The sequence below is a fragment of the Camelina sativa genome, chromosome 16 (assembly GCF_030686135.1).
Source record: "Camelina sativa cultivar CO46 ecotype springtype chromosome 16, ASM3068613v1".
In the NCBI taxonomy this organism is placed as follows: domain Eukaryota; kingdom Viridiplantae; phylum Streptophyta; class Magnoliopsida; order Brassicales; family Brassicaceae; genus Camelina; species Camelina sativa.
Window position 1 is genome coordinate 26,724,970 of NC_141895.1, and position 16,020 is coordinate 26,740,989.

The 16,020-nt window shown below is 32.7% G+C and overlaps 6 protein-coding genes across 10 annotated transcripts; 2 read left to right on the forward strand and 4 right to left on the reverse strand.

Moving 5' to 3' along the window:
• Positions 1–952: 952 nt before the first annotated feature.
• Positions 953–1,593, forward strand: LOC109129621 (putative defensin-like protein 80). The gene is made up of 2 exons (XM_019238110.2): positions 953–1,090; positions 1,335–1,593. The coding sequence occupies exons 1-2, from the start codon at positions 1,027–1,029 to the stop codon at positions 1,508–1,510; spliced, it is 240 nt and encodes a 79-aa protein (XP_019093655.1). The 5' UTR covers positions 953–1,026; the 3' UTR covers positions 1,511–1,593.
• Positions 1,594–3,144: 1,551 nt separating this feature from the next.
• Positions 3,145–3,731, reverse strand: LOC104752163 (uncharacterized). Its single transcript, XM_010474229.2, has 2 exons — positions 3,499–3,731; positions 3,145–3,422 (listed from the first exon to the last, which is right to left on the reverse strand). Exons 1-2 carry the CDS (start codon positions 3,662–3,664, stop codon positions 3,370–3,372), a joined length of 219 nt encoding a protein of 72 aa, XP_010472531.2. The 5' UTR covers positions 3,665–3,731; the 3' UTR covers positions 3,145–3,369.
• A 1,784-nt stretch (positions 3,732–5,515) lies between these two features.
• On the reverse strand, positions 5,516–5,989 carry LOC104752164 (uncharacterized). The gene is made up of 2 exons (XM_087491916.1): positions 5,847–5,989; positions 5,516–5,754 (listed from the first exon to the last, which is right to left on the reverse strand). Exons 1-2 carry the CDS (start codon positions 5,944–5,946, stop codon positions 5,618–5,620), a joined length of 237 nt encoding a protein of 78 aa, XP_087348042.1. The 5' UTR covers positions 5,947–5,989; the 3' UTR covers positions 5,516–5,617.
• Positions 5,990–6,872: 883 nt separating this feature from the next.
• On the reverse strand, positions 6,873–9,518 carry LOC104752165 (hydroxyproline O-galactosyltransferase HPGT3). Of its 4 annotated transcripts, none has more exons than XR_015584722.1 (12): positions 9,144–9,498; positions 8,948–9,011; positions 8,810–8,859; positions 8,542–8,726; positions 8,397–8,460; positions 8,234–8,314; positions 7,979–8,102; positions 7,765–7,852; positions 7,636–7,686; positions 7,470–7,541; positions 7,250–7,362; positions 6,873–7,168 (listed from the first exon to the last, which is right to left on the reverse strand). XR_015584722.1 is itself a non-coding variant. In XM_010474230.2 (12 exons), the coding sequence occupies exons 1-12, from the start codon at positions 9,278–9,280 to the stop codon at positions 7,146–7,148; spliced, it is 1,044 nt and encodes a 347-aa protein (XP_010472532.1). In that variant the 5' UTR covers positions 9,281–9,518; the 3' UTR covers positions 6,873–7,145. The 4 variants fall into 4 exon arrangements, 1 of the variants encoding a protein (XP_010472532.1); XM_010474230.2 differs by having other exon boundaries at positions 8,234–8,306; positions 9,144–9,518; XR_015584721.1 differs by lacking the exon at positions 7,765–7,852 and having other exon boundaries at positions 8,234–8,306; positions 9,144–9,513.
• A 74-nt stretch (positions 9,519–9,592) lies between these two features.
• Positions 9,593–11,861, reverse strand: LOC104752166 (ER membrane protein complex subunit 7 homolog). The gene is made up of 7 exons (XM_010474231.3): positions 11,640–11,861; positions 11,416–11,465; positions 10,862–10,961; positions 10,573–10,636; positions 10,360–10,476; positions 10,168–10,276; positions 9,593–9,933 (listed from the first exon to the last, which is right to left on the reverse strand). Exons 1-7 carry the CDS (start codon positions 11,732–11,734, stop codon positions 9,839–9,841), a joined length of 630 nt encoding a protein of 209 aa, XP_010472533.1. The 5' UTR covers positions 11,735–11,861; the 3' UTR covers positions 9,593–9,838.
• Positions 11,862–11,986: 125 nt separating this feature from the next.
• LOC104752167 (3-isopropylmalate dehydrogenase 2, chloroplastic) lies at positions 11,987–14,474 on the forward strand. Of its 2 annotated transcripts, XM_010474232.3 has the most exons (11): positions 11,987–12,360; positions 12,464–12,593; positions 12,693–12,804; positions 12,889–12,964; positions 13,080–13,168; positions 13,261–13,347; positions 13,440–13,556; positions 13,653–13,760; positions 13,848–13,901; positions 13,993–14,145; positions 14,257–14,474. In XM_010474232.3, the coding sequence occupies exons 1-11, from the start codon at positions 12,147–12,149 to the stop codon at positions 14,329–14,331; spliced, it is 1,215 nt and encodes a 404-aa protein (XP_010472534.1). In that variant the 5' UTR covers positions 11,987–12,146; the 3' UTR covers positions 14,332–14,474. The 2 variants fall into 2 exon arrangements, with proteins under 2 accessions (XP_010472534.1, XP_087348043.1); XM_087491917.1 differs by having other exon boundaries at positions 12,025–12,360; positions 12,464–12,804.
• The last annotated feature ends 1,546 nt before the right edge of the window (positions 14,475–16,020 follow it).

The following is a 16,020-nucleotide window of genomic DNA, read 5'->3' on the forward strand; positions in this document are numbered from 1 at the left end:
TGTTTATAATATTATTTGGATACAACTCATGCAAATAATTTTTATGGTAAATATCACTCATGAAATGTAAATCTATTATGTAAGTCTTATATTGTTAATTTTAATCTGTGCTATATAAAATTATTAACCCCTATTAGAGTGTGTCCAATAGCTTCCGTGCTAGAGTATATAAAAATTTAATCCGTGCTAGAGTATATAAAAATTTAACCCGTGCTAAAGTATGTAAGTTTTAAAATTATAATATAAATAAAAATTTTCAATCTGTGCTCTATCACAGGTCCTAATTTTTATTGAAAGTTGTGGTTTATCAATAAAATATGTAGAAAATAAATTTGTAATATTGTGTTTAAAAATCTTTGGAAACAACTTGATATCAGACTAAAATCTTCCGAAAATACAGTTTGGAATATCTATGATTTTATTTGTTACCATTAATATATCAATTATCAATTTGGAATATTCCAAATTAAGGTTGCACCCAATATTTAAGTGTAACCAATTAATATATAAATTATTCTATAACTTATCTATAACCTATTTGTAACCATTTGTAATCATTTATTAAAAATATAAAATCTACAAAAACTATGTTGTGTACTTCCCTTTTATTAAAAAGGGATTAACTTGCCTAAAAATAGTCGCAGGTGGGATCGCGCGACAGTAAAAAGAACAAGGCCCTGCAATGACATTTTAACTAATATTTCACTTGTTATAGTTATTTTATTATACAATATTGCTGAAATAATAATATAGATATATATATATATATATCTATATATGTATATAGATATATATATATCTTTTATATCTATATACATATATAGATATATAACTCTTAAAGCATGACATTTATAATATCTTTATATAAATATATATATAGATATATATCTTTTAAAGATAGATATTAATAACATACTGATTTGTTGCCAAAAGACTAAGATTTCAGAATTTGTGTATATATAGAGCTTTAAATCTTGACAACTACTCCAAAACATCCAAACAAAAAGGATTCACAAGACATTAGTAATGGTTTTTCGAAGATCTCCATGTGTTTTCATTGCAGTTTCTATCATTGCAATGCTAATCACAGGTTAGTCAATAACACATAATATATATGCTTATAGTTAATTATCATGATATGATCTACGGTTATTTAAAGTTAAAGTTTCAAATTTTGGAATTATTTTGGAATGATACTTTCTCTTCCCACACAAACAAACAAAAATTCATTCTTAAACCCACTTTTAAGGGTTATATAATGCCATTACATATACTAATTGTAGCATATTTGTGATATATAACGTATGCTTGGTTTTTTGGTAAAATACTTACAGGTGTAAGACCAGATCCAATAACGGATTTTTGTCCAGGGGTATGTTCTGTGGCAGCAGTACCAGACTGCGACACACTGTGCATTAGCTTAGGGTATCCAGGAGGTTATTGTCGAGCATTAAGGAGGTGTTGTTGTAATCCAAAATCTTCCAAATCCTCAATTGTTCCTCCTATTTAAGTTTTGTTTCGTTATCCTTGGTTACTCTTTTATCCTTTTTAATAAATAAACAGTAATAAACAAACTTAGACTTTGAAATGAAACACCTAATGTTTAATTAACCAATTATCACTTATATTTTTGTTGGTACTTACTTGGTAATAAACCATTGAATTCCAAACACTGGTAACCATTAGAAAAATAAAATGAAAAAATAAAAAGAACAATGCAGAATGAAATAAATAGTTTTTGAGGAATGAAAAGTAAATTTGTAGAGAATGAACAAAATACTAAATGGTAATCAAACAATAAAAATATTTAATAAATTAAATTTCAGTGATAATACTAATATTATTTGTAATGTACTTATGATAAATTTTACATTTGATTTTAAAAGAAAATTTGTCAATTAAATTTTAGATATATTATATTAACTATATATAATTAATATTAACATACAATAAAATTTTAAGAGTAATTTAAACTTGTTTAGTATTCATACAATTTTCAAATAGAGCCTTAAGATTAGTTAGACATAAAATTCCTATCAAAAATATTTTTTTCTGTCAATATTTGTGAAAATATAAAAGTTTTTATATTACAAAATTGAAATTTTATTAATAAACATATTTTTTGTTTATTTTGAAAGAAAAACGAATTTTAATATTTGTTCTTTTCTTTTTCGTTCTATTTGTTCCTCATCAATTTTTGGGATGAACATTTTTGTTCTATTGTTACTTTTTTTTTAGAATGTAAAGGAAAAAAAAATGTGGAATAGAGAGGAATGTGATATTCCTCCTTATTATTTTTCTAAATTTTGATCACCAATCGAAGTATGCATCTTTTTCAATAGTAACACGTCATTTTAAAAATTTAGCAATTGTGTACATATATTTTTTTTTGAACAACCAGCTTCTTATATTAAAAACTTAATATACCAATTGTGTATACAAAATAAGGAATTTTAATATATATAAATATATGATTTTGTTGTATTATTTTAGAAATAGGATAAATAAATATATATATATATATATATATATATATTTCCATTTAATAACACAATTTTTGTAAGATACTTATATCTTTCCCATAATTTTTTTTTTTTTTTTTTTTTTTTTAACAAGTTCTATTACAAAGAGATCTCACAAGTCACAGGCCCACATCTATCGTAATATATAATCAAATTTTATCATTATATATATATATATTTGTTTTGTCAACCATCCCTTTATTATCTTTATCACATTAATTTACGAATTAATTGTCTTTTCACACCACCTAATAATCTATACCCTAAAAATTATCGGATAATTTTTTTTCCATTGCTACAAACCAAGAATATTGGAAACTAGTCAAAGAGACTGGCTATTACAAATCTTGCGAACACCTAAAACAACATCACATAAAAAAAAAATATAGAATGCTTGAGCTCTGGTTCAATTCCTTATCATTCTTGTAATAAGTAGAAAGAGGTTTACAACTGAAGTTGAGCCAATAATATAAATTGCAGATTAATGATGACACAATTAATATTTTAATTAAAGTGTGGTTGACAAAAAAAATGCATATGCAATTACATTCAGATAAAAATTAATTGAAAATTTAATTATAAAACCATATAATTTGTTGAATTATGATGAAATGGATAATGATTAACCCATGAATTCAAATTATATATATTATCATCACAAAGCAAATATGTAATATTATTTCAAAAGTTATAATTCCATAAATATATGAATCTAATTTTATTAACAAATGTAAAACTATAAAATACAAAATATTTAACTGTGCACCCTGTTTATATCTTTCAAAATCAGTTCATCTAACCACCATGACCCATTGACGGCAATTCTAGTGTTCTTCTTTCACGCTAGCTAATGAAATTGGGGTGCGGGCCTTGAACCACTAGGTGGTGTTTTTATATTCACTGTTAGATAAATTAACATAAATCATATAAATTTACGGCAAAAATATATAGAAAAATATATACTGAGACTACTTACAAAGCTTGCGGATTTCATATGGTGGAGTTGAAGCTGCACACGAGAAAATTGCCAAGAAGAGAACCAAAAACAAAGCAATCAACCACAAGTTTCCCTTCATTTTCTTATATCTTAGTTCTACGCATGGACATGTATTTATAGTTATACTAATTGAAATTTTAAACATGAGGTGTAGAATGAAGGTAGCGTAGAGAAACCATATAGTCTGTCTGAGTATAACTAAGAAGAGTCTTCGACGTAGTCATGGGAAAACGAAATTTATCATTCTTATTTTTTTTTGGTTCACCCAAAGTTATCATTTCTATCAAGACTTTTGGAGATATAAGAAAATATTTGAGATGACTTTGACTTTAACTTTGAGTCATCTCTCAAAAAAAGAAGAATGAAAAGAACTCTTAAGGAGACTAAGTCGTTCTTATGAGTTTACTGACTCTTTCTGTTCAAATAAATGAGCTCATCCACACGCATCTAGTTAACGGTGGAAATTGTAGTCGAACGATACCAACCTATTTTTTATAATCGAAACCCTAAACCCTTAAGCACATTCTTGACATTTCGCCTCTTACATTGGTCAGTGCAACACCAAGTCACCAACACGTTTCTTTGAACTGATAACACATGGAAAGAAGAATTAAAAGTATTGTAGAGCTAGGACGATAGAAACATAATTTGGTCAAGCAGGCATGTCCTCGCCTGCAACCAAGCTTACTTACTTGACATCTAAGTTTGGAACTTCTTATTCGATTTACTTTTTTTTTTTTAGTTTTTTTTTGGTCAACTTGTTTTTTAGTTGAATGTACAATTATAGCAAGCAATATAGAAAAAATAGGAATATTAAGTAATAAATTTTGTATTATTTAATTATATGGTGGTAAATGTCAGGGTTGATGGTGGACTAAATGGACGAATTATCCCAACCCTAATAGACATCGATCCAATTACATTATTATAAAATAATCGAAAATCAGTTATAAACTATTTAATTTGTTTAAATATTATGACATCGATGTTGGATCAAAATAAACATAATGTCAAACAAAAATATGGTCATGACTCATGCGCAAATATGGATCTAATTTTCTTTATAACCTAAACTTCTGTAACTTCGGTACGTTTTATTAGTAGCTAATGTAAGAAACATATTAAAATACTTTTTTGGTTCATTTTCTGTGTTTTTCTTTCTTTCATAAACTACAAAATAGAATCAATACAGTAAAAGCAAAACAAAGTCTCTCCATCCTACCATATCAGTTTTTTAAAGTTCTTTTTTTTCTTTGTATTTGTCAGCTGACACCTCTCACTTGCAAAAGACAAACAATCAAATTTCAATAAATACACATTATTAGCTGTTTTAATTAGGATTTAATTAGAACTTATAGATATTTTTATTTTTATTTTTTGTCGTCTCAGACTGAAGATCGTAACGCCACTTACAAAGTTCGAGGATTATTCAGCTTGAAAAGTTGAAAGTTATTAAGCGTCTTGTCTTCTATGGAAAACCAAAATTTTAGTGATTGATGGCGATGTTACACGTGATCTCAACCCATTCGAATATATATGATTATCATTGATATATCCAACAACTCATGAATATATGATTATCGATGATATATCCAACAACTCATGAATATATGATTATCGATGATATATCGAACAACTCATATATGATTCTATATGATTATTAATGTACATATCCAACAACTCATGAATACATGATTATCATAAACCTATTTGATTTTTTTTTTTAATATCTTAAAAGCCTAATCATAGAATTATTTTGTGGTATGGTTTAAATTCATAGAACAACACTCTCACTTGTAAAAGTTTCCCATAGCTTCTCCTTTGTTCAAGGTTCATGCAAAAGTTCTTGTAAGATCATTGTTTTTCATGCATTGGAAAAAGGATGATCCATAAAAAAAAGGTAAGAGATGAACGAACACACGATCAAAAGTCTACACAAGTTGTAGTAACCAAATGATTGAGAAATAAATTTAGATTTGGAAGTAAATTACTAGAATTTGGACAAAACTTTTACTTAAATTACTTGAATTTGTACAAATATTACATTAAACCGAAAGTTAAAAAAAAAAAAATCTTGCGACATAACGCGGATACCCATCTAGTAATATTTAAAAATCAGTTCGTCTAACCACCACAACCCATATACAGCAGATCTATGCTTCTCTAGTTTTCTTTCTTGCTTGCTAAGATACTGGGGTGCGGGCTTTGAATCACTAGGTGGTGTTCTTCTATTCACTGACATCGTTGTTAAATAAATCTACGTTAGTCGTCATACAAGAATAAGCAAATATGGTTTAAATCGAATGAAAAATCATCAGACTACTTACAATGTTTGCGGATTTTGTATGACTGAGTTGAAGCTCCACAAGATGAAATCACCAAAGAGAGAATCAACAACAAGGCAATCAACCACAAACTGCCCTTCATTGTGCTTCTACCCTAATTTGTGTTTGTTGGTGTTAGGTTACAAACTTCAACGCATGTACATGTGTATTTATATCACTTCATATAATTTGACCAACGAATATATATATATATATATATAGTGTATTCTAATGCAACCTGTTCTTATATTACCTTTGCTGATGGTGGAAAATGTAGTCGATATGACACCAACTTTTGTTTTCATTATTTATCAAAACACAACTTTACATTAGTCAATTGCAACATGTTATCAGTATTTGAATATTGAATCATGACTCCAATGGGATGAGTGATTAAGTGTCCGACTCTTATTCGTATATATACATATATTTTCTTTCACTAGTATATGAAATCTATTTTCTTTCATGAGATACATATAAATATATTTATATCCTACATATATTAATTGAGGAAACATCGAAAAAAAAAAACTTATTATAATATCAAATATGTGTTCATACTTCATAGAGTGATTCAAGAAATATCCGTTAAAAGTTTGGTCACAAATCCATCTGTGCCAATGATAGTTTGGATTATTCCAGTACAGGTTTAATTATGAGATTACCGAAATAAACAAAACACATGTTTGCAAAATAATAAGATGTTTTGTTCAGATACTCGTTGTGAACTTTGTAATAATAGATGATATCACCGTAGAAGAAGCATATAATCGCTTGTATTAAAGAATTTTAAAACTTGTAATTTGCAGGTTACACTTATGCAGAAGATGTCCAGACTCATTTGGAAAAGTAAACAGACCTTATGGTCCGCTGAAAGCTAAATACATAATTAAATCTTAAAACCAAGACTACTTCAAAAACAAAAAAAAAAAAAAATGTAACTATATGACTGTATCACTATGTGCATCATCACATGGACAGCCATGAGCGTATCAATCATCAGAAATGTCAAAACAAGAGAGTAAGAAGAAGAAGTAAAGTATTTTTTCATTTAGAAGTTCCAAAGAAAATTACTCCATCACTCAAACTTATAGTTCGAAGCCGGGATTGAGTCTACTATTTGTGGTCAGTTATGTAACTTAATAATGTTTTTGTTTTTGTTTTCTAACTAAAATTCCTGAGTATACCCTATATGATAATTTGATTCTGAATCAATCTTAACTCGGGTAACATTCCAAAGAGCCCACCTCACAGAAGCGCCATGGATACACCAGAGGCTTTGCTGGAAGACACTCCCTTTGATCAAGCCACAGAACACACCTTGTCTGTAAAAGTAAAGGGTAATACTCAGATTTGAGCATATACATATGCAAAGTCAAATCATATTAAAGATATTAAAAACAAACCTTGTATGATGCTGCTGCAGCAAAGGCGATTGTCGTCTATGTACGTTGCCTGAACACCAATCATCCAAGACCCTATGGAGGTATCGTCAAACGCATATGTCTTCAATGATCCACTGCATTTATGTATATGTGAAAGAAAAGAACATGTGATGAGTGGTGAACCGAACATGGAACAATGCCAATGACATTCTTCAAGGGAATTTAAGATTGTGAGCCCAACCTGTTTATGTTTATATACTGAGCCAAATTCTTAGATAGTATTAACAGTGAACCAGCTGCATGATGAAAGTACCTAGATGTAATGAAGGAATAATATTGAGTTACAGCACAATACCAACGAAGATCTTGATTTCACAGAAGACCCTTTAAGTATTGCTTTCACTTACGATTTTTGATCCCCAAATTTCCACCATTCTGGCTCATACCATTGCTCTCCCCTGAACACAGACCCATGTAGATGGAAATTACTTAGTTCAATGACAGGCAAATATAAGAAAGTTGGGTATGATACGAACTTTTCAGAAACCACTTCCCCAGACTTCATACACCCTATATAAGCATTATCTTGACCACGTCGACTTTCAAGTAGGCTGATCAACCCCTCTACCATATTTAAAAACAATTTATCACACAAGTAAAATTGTTGGTATGGGATTGTAACCAAGATAATTCAGCATGAATTGCTAAAGCAGGATAAGACAAAACATCATTTCACAAGTATTAATTTACCAAGATCTAGGTCAATATTGTCATCAACTTTGATGTAAAACTCTGCATCCCAGTTTTGAACAGCAGCACTGAAGAAGAACTTTACTTTCTTGGATAACTCTTCTTGAGCCTCTTCATGATTATCCTAATATACCAGTAATGCCAAGAACAAAATTAAAATCCAAACCAGTAAACCCGAAGAAGCAAAAATTAACATAACACAATAAAGCAGGCAACCAAAAGATGCTTAATGCTTTTCATATATCATTTACTTACAAGAATCAAAAAATCTTTTTTTGCTTGATTTTCCTCGTCAATTTTTCGATCTAAGCTATCACCTCGATTTGGACTGGAATTCTTAAAACATTAACATCAGTATTATACATCAAAAACTTGATACATCAAACATAAAACAAAGATATAGTTAGTGGAAAGAAACCTTCGACCAATCACAAAACGAACGACAATTCCTCTCTCTTCAAGTTTCCTCAAAGCATCATCACCTTTAGAACAAAAAAAAAGAGTCAGTAATCATAATACCCCAAATGGGTAAAAATGAAAAAACAGTTTCTCGATGAATCTACCTTGTGGCATCCAAGACCCTCTAAATGAATTACGCCTTAGATGACTTCCAAAACCTGAATACACTCCAATCACAGCAAGCAATTTCTTTCCTGAAGAAGAACCACTTTTCGAGTTTTTCAGATAGCCTTGACTCTTTGCAAGAGCCAACTCCATTTCAGTTTCAACAATTCTTCTCTCAAGATCTCTGAGATAATCATCAAGTACACAACAATCTGTTATCACAAGCACAACGGGGAAAACACATTGCAACCACAAAACTAAACTTACTTGCATCCTAGGAGCATCAACTTGTCATCCACCGTAAGAACCTTAGGCTTCTACAACCTCCAAAGAAGATTATCACTTTAATATCTATTTTTAAGAAACAAACAAACATTTCAAGAGAGCACTAAGAATGGCACAAACCTGATCATAACTCGTCCTAAGAATATTGTTGAGTACCACTCTATTCTCTGCATCTTGCCATAACCTAACCATACATAAGAAACCAGTTCAATCACGATACCAAAACTAGGAGAAAATCGAATCCGAAGAACAAATCTAGAGTGAGATTCTATTCTATTAATCCATCGAATCAACTAACAAGGCAAAGAAAAGGTACCGGCCAGCGACGTAGAGCCAAGCGAGGCAAGAGAAGAAAGCCATGATAACTGAAGGCTTGGAGGAACTCTGAGAAGACTTGGAGGACCTCCCTCGTCGTTCTGATTTAGACGGAGCCGTCGTCGGTAAGCTCTCCATCTCAATCCACGATCAGAGAGAGGAATGAGATAGAGAGAGAGTGAGTCAGATAGAGATTCAAAATCAGAGAATCGAGAAGTGAAGAACAACAAGGAGGAGCTATGAATGCGTCTTCTTCGATTTCTGTGTTGTTTTGCTTTTGCTTCAGAGATCGGTTACTAGTCTAAAAGAGTTCATCTCATCATAGGGGGAATTGAAAATTTTCTGCCAAAAATATTAATTTATTTCTTTTTACGAGACTCGCTGCTTAGCCCAGAGGGTTAGGTTTTGGTCGGGCTAGTCTTGCCAAACACTGGTGAAGTCAACGCAAGATTTTGTAAAATCAGAATATTTGAAACATGTTACATATTCTCCCTCATTACATCAAGTAAAAATAAGTCAGCTAGAGAGTGTTATTTTAAGTATACAACAAGCCCTTAAGGATAAGAAGACCTCTTCTTCTTTTTTTACATGTCAGATAGAGAGATACTCAAAAGAGTTATAACCAAATTCAAAAGAGTCATTTCTTTCTCTGCTCCTTTCGTGATTACATCCATTTTACTCAACCGAGGGAACTTCTTAGCGGCTAGCCCCAGCGCCTGGCAACAAGCTCGTTAGCGAAGGCACACCTTGTCTCCTCATTTCCTCTTGTGCTTGCTTCATCTCCTCTGGATCTGTTTTTTTATGACACAATTTAGGTGTGCTTAACTTACAATGTAACAACCATTTCACGAGCGTTAAGAGCTCTAAGAATCAGTGACAAGCGATCAAGAACATCCATTGTGCACATTTGTATTGTATATAGGCAGAGCTCAGAAGATGAATGTGTTGGCTTATTGTGAGGTGCTAGTTATGACTTATGTAGTTGCAGAATGTTTCCATACAAGTCGAGGGTAATTAATGCGTACCTATGTTTTCCATCAGTTTGGGCATTAGGAACACAACCACGACCATGAATCCCACCATGAGACCCATTGGACTTTTCACAATGTTCATAACATTGAAAGGCTCTCGAATCTGTAGTATTTTACAGAATCAAGTAAGAAAAACAAAAGGCTTGGGAAAAATTCAATAATGACAAGATTCATGTGAAAAATCACCTCGTAGTACTGCTCTTCCCTCAATGGCTCCAAAACCATCTCAGTAAGACTCCTCCTGGTTTCTGTTAGTGTTGCTTGAACCTTGCCACGATGCCGAGCACTAACATCTACTCGTACCTAGTTTTGGTTAACCATAGTTACATTAGAACCAGGTCCTTACAAAGCTGCATTTTTGGAAATCATACAAAACCAAAAAAAAAAAAAAAAGCTTACAGGAGAAAAGAAGTAGCCCATTGCAGACACTTCAATCAAATGAGTCCCAGCAGGAACTTTGTGACTTTACAAACCGGTTAGTTAAGGACAGCAAAAATTAAGAATTATCTTCATTACTCTTCTTTTGGTGACACCATACAGTATTTAGTTCTCCTGATCTATTTCTAGCAACACCAAAAAAAGCTCAATACAGAAGGGGAATTTCTTTTGGCATATATATTAAAGGCAAGTTTAATGTGAGTAATATACTCAAAAGAAACTGTTGTAGCTGAAGGGATCAAAAGGATACAAAGTAAAGTAGCCATCAGGCCTGAGAAACGTAATCTTGTGCCCTCCATTGAGTAAAACTTTGACATTTGAGAACTTTTCTGTGTGACCAATAACGTTGCCTAGGAAATAACTTAAATAGATCAGTTCCATGGAGTTCAATGTATCATAGATTAAGAATGATAAACACGAGAAAGTATCATTCAAAACATATTACTCAGAATTCTTAAGCAAAACACACTTACTTCAGGCACAGTTGTATTAAAGAGATGATTTTTACTACATACCATTTTCATATACTAGGAACAAACCAATGTAAAGTTAAGGTAATATATGAAAAACATTCAGAGAATTGCTCCTACCTAACCTATGCTGATACAATTCAAGCTTCAATTAAAAAAATCATTGGAAAAGTGAATACAATAATTCGTAGCACCACACGGGAAGATCGCATAGCAGCAAATTATAAGGTCTAGAGATTTGATTATAAGCTCTAGACGATCCGATAAGGCAGTCGCATAACCAAACAATAAGCTAGGAGAAAAAAGCAGTAATGGTGTGTAATCAGAAACCTACTAGGTGGAATCTTCACTCTACCAGTAATGGTATAACAACTATCCTCAGACCTGCACAACAATAATAAACCATACAAAGAGCACATAAGAAGGAAGTAACCAATGATCTTGGAGAAAAACATCAAATGACGCCGCACAAGTCATCAATAGAAGGAAGAACCCTAGAAGAACTAAGGCTAAAACGAGAAAGAATTGAGATGGTTTTCCCAGAGAAAGATTCATTACCCAGAAGTGCATGTGAGAGTTGAAGCGAAGAAGATGAAGGAAATCTGTAAGGCGATGAAAGCGAGAACGGGACTGGATCTGATGATCTGCGTCATCGCCGTCGTACGCAGTGAGGTCCTCTCCTAAGCGATGAAGTTTAATATTTAGTCATCCAAACTGAGACCTTCTGAATGACTGAGAAGGTTATATCATTTTTTTTTGTTTTCACTTTTTTTTTTCCGCGGAAAAATTGAGTTAAACCGGAGAAAAAGAAAACAATAGCCAGCAAAAAAAAAAAAAAAATGACTAAAACTTAATGGGCTAAGTTAATAACGGCCCATTTAAACAATTATCAAACGTGGACAAGTGATCGTCTTCGTCATTATTTAGCATTAGGGCTTATTAAAAAAAACTCATATTCTCTAAGCTTAGCCGTCGGATCACAACCCACGATTCCGATTACAGAACACTATCACACTTCCAACTCAGTTTCGCACGCTGCAAAAGACCAATCCATTTCTCCCTAAAATGGCGGCGGCGGCTCTGCAGACGAATATCAGACCGGTCAAGGTTCCGGCTACGTTCAGAGCTGTCTCCAAACAATCTCCCTTTAGAGTAAGATGCGCTGTTGCTTCCCCTGGGAATAAACGATACAACATCACTCTCCTTCCCGGTGACGGCATCGGTCCGGAGGTTGTCTCTATTGCCAAAAATGTGCTTCGCCAAGCTGGATCTTTGGAAGGTTCTCTCTCTCTCTCTCTCACTCTCTCTTGTTCATCGTGGGTGTTTGTAATCAAAGGGGAGTGTTTTCTTACGACATTGATTGACTTTGTGCTCTGTATCAGGAGTTGAATTTAGCTTCCAGGAGATGCCCATTGGAGGAGCTGCTTTGGATTTGGTCGGAGTTCCCTTGCCGGAGGAGACCATCTCTGCTGCGAAAGAATCAGATGCTGTGCTTCTTGGAGCCATTGGAGGGTCTGTCTTCTCTCTCTCTCTCTTGTTCCAAGAAATCACTCTTGTTGCCTCTTTCTTTTTTTTTTTTTTTAATTTTCGTGTTGGTATAATTTGTAAAAGGTACAAATGGGATAACAATGAAAAACATCTGAGGCCTGAGAAGGGTTTACTTCAGCTTCGTGCAGCTCTGAAAGTCTTTGCAAACCTGAGACCTGCTACAGTTCTCTCACAGGTAACCCCATCCTCCTCAGAATGGTGGCCTGAATTATTTGTTTCGTGTGTGTGGAAGTCACTCAAATTATTGCTTGTTATACAGTTAGTGGATGCTTCCACCTTGAAGAGAGAGGTAGCTGAAGGTGTTGATCTAATGGTTGTTAGGGAGCTTACAGGAGGTCAGTTCAATTTTTTGTATTCAAACTTGTTGTTGTTTTAGTGTATTAGAGCTTATTGTAGTTCTTGTTATTTTAGTGGGACAATATCGTTAAATATTCTGCCTCATGGTAACAGGTATTTACTTTGGAGAGCCAAGGGGCATAAAGACCAATGAAAATGGCGAGGAAGTTGGGTTTAATACTGAGGTTTATGCTGCTCACGAGGTACCCCATTTAAAATCTCAGATAAAGATTCCCGTGGACTAGTTGTTGAGTACTACAGAAATATCTAATGAAGCATTTCTTATGTTCCTCAGATTGATAGAATTGCTCGCGTTGCCTTCGAGACTGCTCGGAAACGGCGTGGCAAGCTTTGTTCAGTCGACAAAGCTAATGTCTTGGAAGTACGGTTGATCTTTGACTTGTTTTCATCTCTCATTTTTTTCATGTGTAACGCATTTAAGACTGAAGCTAATGCAATTTTTCATCTATGCAGGCCTCAATTTTATGGAGGAAACGAGTAACAGCATTAGCCTCTGAATATCCTGATGTTGAGCTGTCACATATGTATGTTGACAATGCCGCGATGCAGCTTGTTCGTGACCCAAAACAGGTACGCGTATTTGCCAAACTGGTCAGTCTTGATAGCACATATTTATGTGGGACGAGTGTAAATCCTTACAACGATTTGATCTTTTCATAAATGCAGTTTGATACCATCGTCACGAACAACATTTTTGGTGATATATTATCCGATGAAGCTTCAATGATCACAGGAAGCATTGGAATGCTGCCATCTGCTAGTCTCAGTGATTCGGTATGATATAAAACAATAATCTGATCTTTTGAGTATGTAGCAGTATGATCTAGTCTGAACATAATAAACCTGCCATGTTTAATACAGGGACCTGGACTCTTTGAACCAATACATGGTTCTGCACCTGATATTGCTGGACAGGTTCTAACTCTATACTTAGAAACAAACTCGGGAAAACTACTTTGTATGCCAAAAGTAAATAGCACAATTTGTCCATTCTTTGAATTTTCAGGATAAGGCAAACCCGTTGGCAACAATTCTCAGTGCTGCAATGCTTCTGAAATACGGACTTGGAGAAGAAAAGGCAGCCAAGAGAATTGAAGACGCAGTTTTGGTTGCTCTGAACAACGGATTCAGAACTGGAGACATTTACTCCGCAGGAACTGTATGTCTCTTTATAACATGGTTACTTTTCCTTAGAAACTTTCCCTAGTTAGTGTTAGCAGGCAACAACAAACAGTACTAATGTTTTTTGTCTTTTTGAATGTGTGATCAGAAACTGGTTGGCTGCAAGGCGATGGGAGAGGAGGTTCTGAAGTCAGTGGACTCTCAAGTTCCAGCTTCTGTTTAATCTATCATCTGTAGAAACAGTTCATTATCTCTGGAGAGATTGTTTATTTCCAACAATAAATGTTGTAGGCAAAAAGACCATCAGCCCAATTTCATGTTTAAAATGTGAATTTTATTAGAGGGACTTATTTGATCGCATTGAAACTTTGGTGTTTTCTCCGGGTAATATATATCCTAGTGAAGTTAGTGACGTTGCACAGTATCATTGGATACTAATACTAGATTCTACTGTAATGTTTTTAAACCGTGAAATTAAACAACTAAATATATAAAATTTGAAAACAAAGGTATCATCCATATAGATATATAAAATAATATTTGAGTACTCTACCTATTTATTTTGTGTAAAAGGAAGAGAGAGTTTCCGAGAGTTCCTATAAGCTTTGCTAAAGGTTTTTGTGTCTGTAATTTGTATGTGATCTGTTCGTGGAGAAAGAGATCTGAGCTTGAGTGACATTGTGAGGTTGTTGTGGGACTTGGATCTTGTTGTTCTTTCATTCCACCAGACCTTCCAACACTATAACAAACGAATCAATTTGCTAGGAAAATTTAGAAGAGATGCATATGTTAGTAAATAAATTTACGAGGGAGTGCCACCTCACTAATATATAAAGGATTGGCTAGATACTGGTAAGTAAATTAATTTTCTCGCAAACTAAGAACGAATTTGCAAGGGATTTGCGATAGAATGACAGAGCCGTCATAACCTATGTTGCATGGAAACTCTTTTCGAGGTCCGGTTCCTGTTTCCGAAACGTTTCGGAAACGGAAACTCGGAAACAAGGCACAAAAACACGATTCCTAGAAATTTCTATTTGGAAACTCCATTTCCGTTTTGGTAACACGACATAAACTTTTTTTTAGTTTAAAACTTAATAAATAAATAATTTGGAAATATAAAACTTTATTATAGATATAAATATATAATATTATTAGTGTTTTAATTAAACTATTTAAAATTTATATTTTGAAGCTTTGTTTTTTTGAAGCTTTTTGATATGATTTTTATGTTTAGTGTTTTATTATATATTTATATATATATCTATAAATATATACATATATATACATGTTTATATCCATACGTTTTCAAAACGTTTATATTTCCTAATTTTAGAAAAAAAAATCGTTTTCCGTTTCCGAAACGTTTCGCTTCCGCATATCCGTTTCCGTTTCCATGCAACCTAGGTCACAACTTTATTGCAAATAAAAAAAAGTGTTTATAAGTTTTTAATCGAATTTATTTTCAAATACATTTGAGTGTTTGTAAAGTTCATCAAATCCTTCTCTGAATTCGTCCTATTTCACATCTTAAACTCCTTGAGGTACCCCTACCTCTTGATTACAATATGAACATTACTATATATTTTTCAAAAAATTTAAATAATTTGGAAAGTATCATTTTCCATATATTTTAAACATACGATATCATATTTATAATATATCATAAGTTGAAATAAAAGAATTTTTATCTTTGAAATATTGTGTTTATTATAGTATGTATAAAGATTTATACTACAAAGTCAAAGTTAATGCATACTAATTCAATTCATTTTCAAGAGACAACCACATCCTAATTCATTTTTACAATAATTTTGGTAGGTTTGACTAGAATTTTGTATATTTGACTAAATTTCAAAACAATAAATTTGGTAGGTTTGAATAGAATTTTATATATTTGACTAAGATTTCA

Bases quoted from the DNA above. Each gene is read 5' to 3' on its own strand.
- LOC109129621 (XM_019238110.2), top strand. From the start codon at position 1,027: ATGGTTTTTCGAAGATCTCCATGTGTTTTCATTGCAGTTTCTATCATT. The intron at 1,091-1,334 runs GTTAGTCAATAA...AAATACTTACAG, and splicing joins CATTGCAATGCTAATCACAG to GTGTAAGACCAGATCCAATA.
- LOC104752163 (XM_010474229.2), bottom strand. From the start codon at position 3,664: ATGTTTAAAATTTCAATTAGTATAACTATAAATACATGTCCATGCGTA. The intron at 3,423-3,498 runs GTAAGTAGTCTC...TTTATCTAACAG, and splicing joins ATATGAAATCCGCAAGCTTT to TGAATATAAAAACACCACCT.
- LOC104752164 (XM_087491916.1), bottom strand. From the start codon at position 5,946: ATGAAGGGCAGTTTGTGGTTGATTGCCTTGTTGTTGATTCTCTCTTTG. The intron at 5,755-5,846 runs GTAAGTAGTCTG...CAACGATGTCAG, and splicing joins ATACAAAATCCGCAAACATT to TGAATAGAAGAACACCACCT.
- LOC104752165 (XM_010474230.2), bottom strand. From the start codon at position 9,280: ATGGAGAGCTTACCGACGACGGCTCCGTCTAAATCAGAACGACGAGGG. The intron at 7,687-7,764 runs GTTCGTATCATA...GTCTGTGTTCAG, and splicing joins GGGGAAGTGGTTTCTGAAAA to GGGAGAGCAATGGTATGAGC. The intron at 7,363-7,469 runs GTTGGGCTCACA...ACATAAATGCAG, and splicing joins CAGTATATAAACATAAACAG to TGGATCATTGAAGACATATG.
- LOC104752166 (XM_010474231.3), bottom strand. From the start codon at position 11,734: ATGACGCAGATCATCAGATCCAGTCCCGTTCTCGCTTTCATCGCCTTA. The intron at 10,637-10,861 runs GTATCCTTTTGA...CGGTTTGTAAAG, and splicing joins CCTGATGGCTACTTTACTTT to TCACAAAGTTCCTGCTGGGA. The intron at 9,934-10,167 runs GTACGCATTAAT...ATAAAAAAACAG, and splicing joins CAAACTGATGGAAAACATAG to ATCCAGAGGAGATGAAGCAA.
- LOC104752167 (XM_087491917.1), top strand. From the start codon at position 12,147: ATGGCGGCGGCGGCTCTGCAGACGAATATCAGACCGGTCAAGGTTCCG. The intron at 12,805-12,888 runs GTAACCCCATCC...CTTGTTATACAG, and splicing joins CTGCTACAGTTCTCTCACAG to TTAGTGGATGCTTCCACCTT. The intron at 13,169-13,260 runs GTACCCCATTTA...TATGTTCCTCAG, and splicing joins AGGTTTATGCTGCTCACGAG to ATTGATAGAATTGCTCGCGT.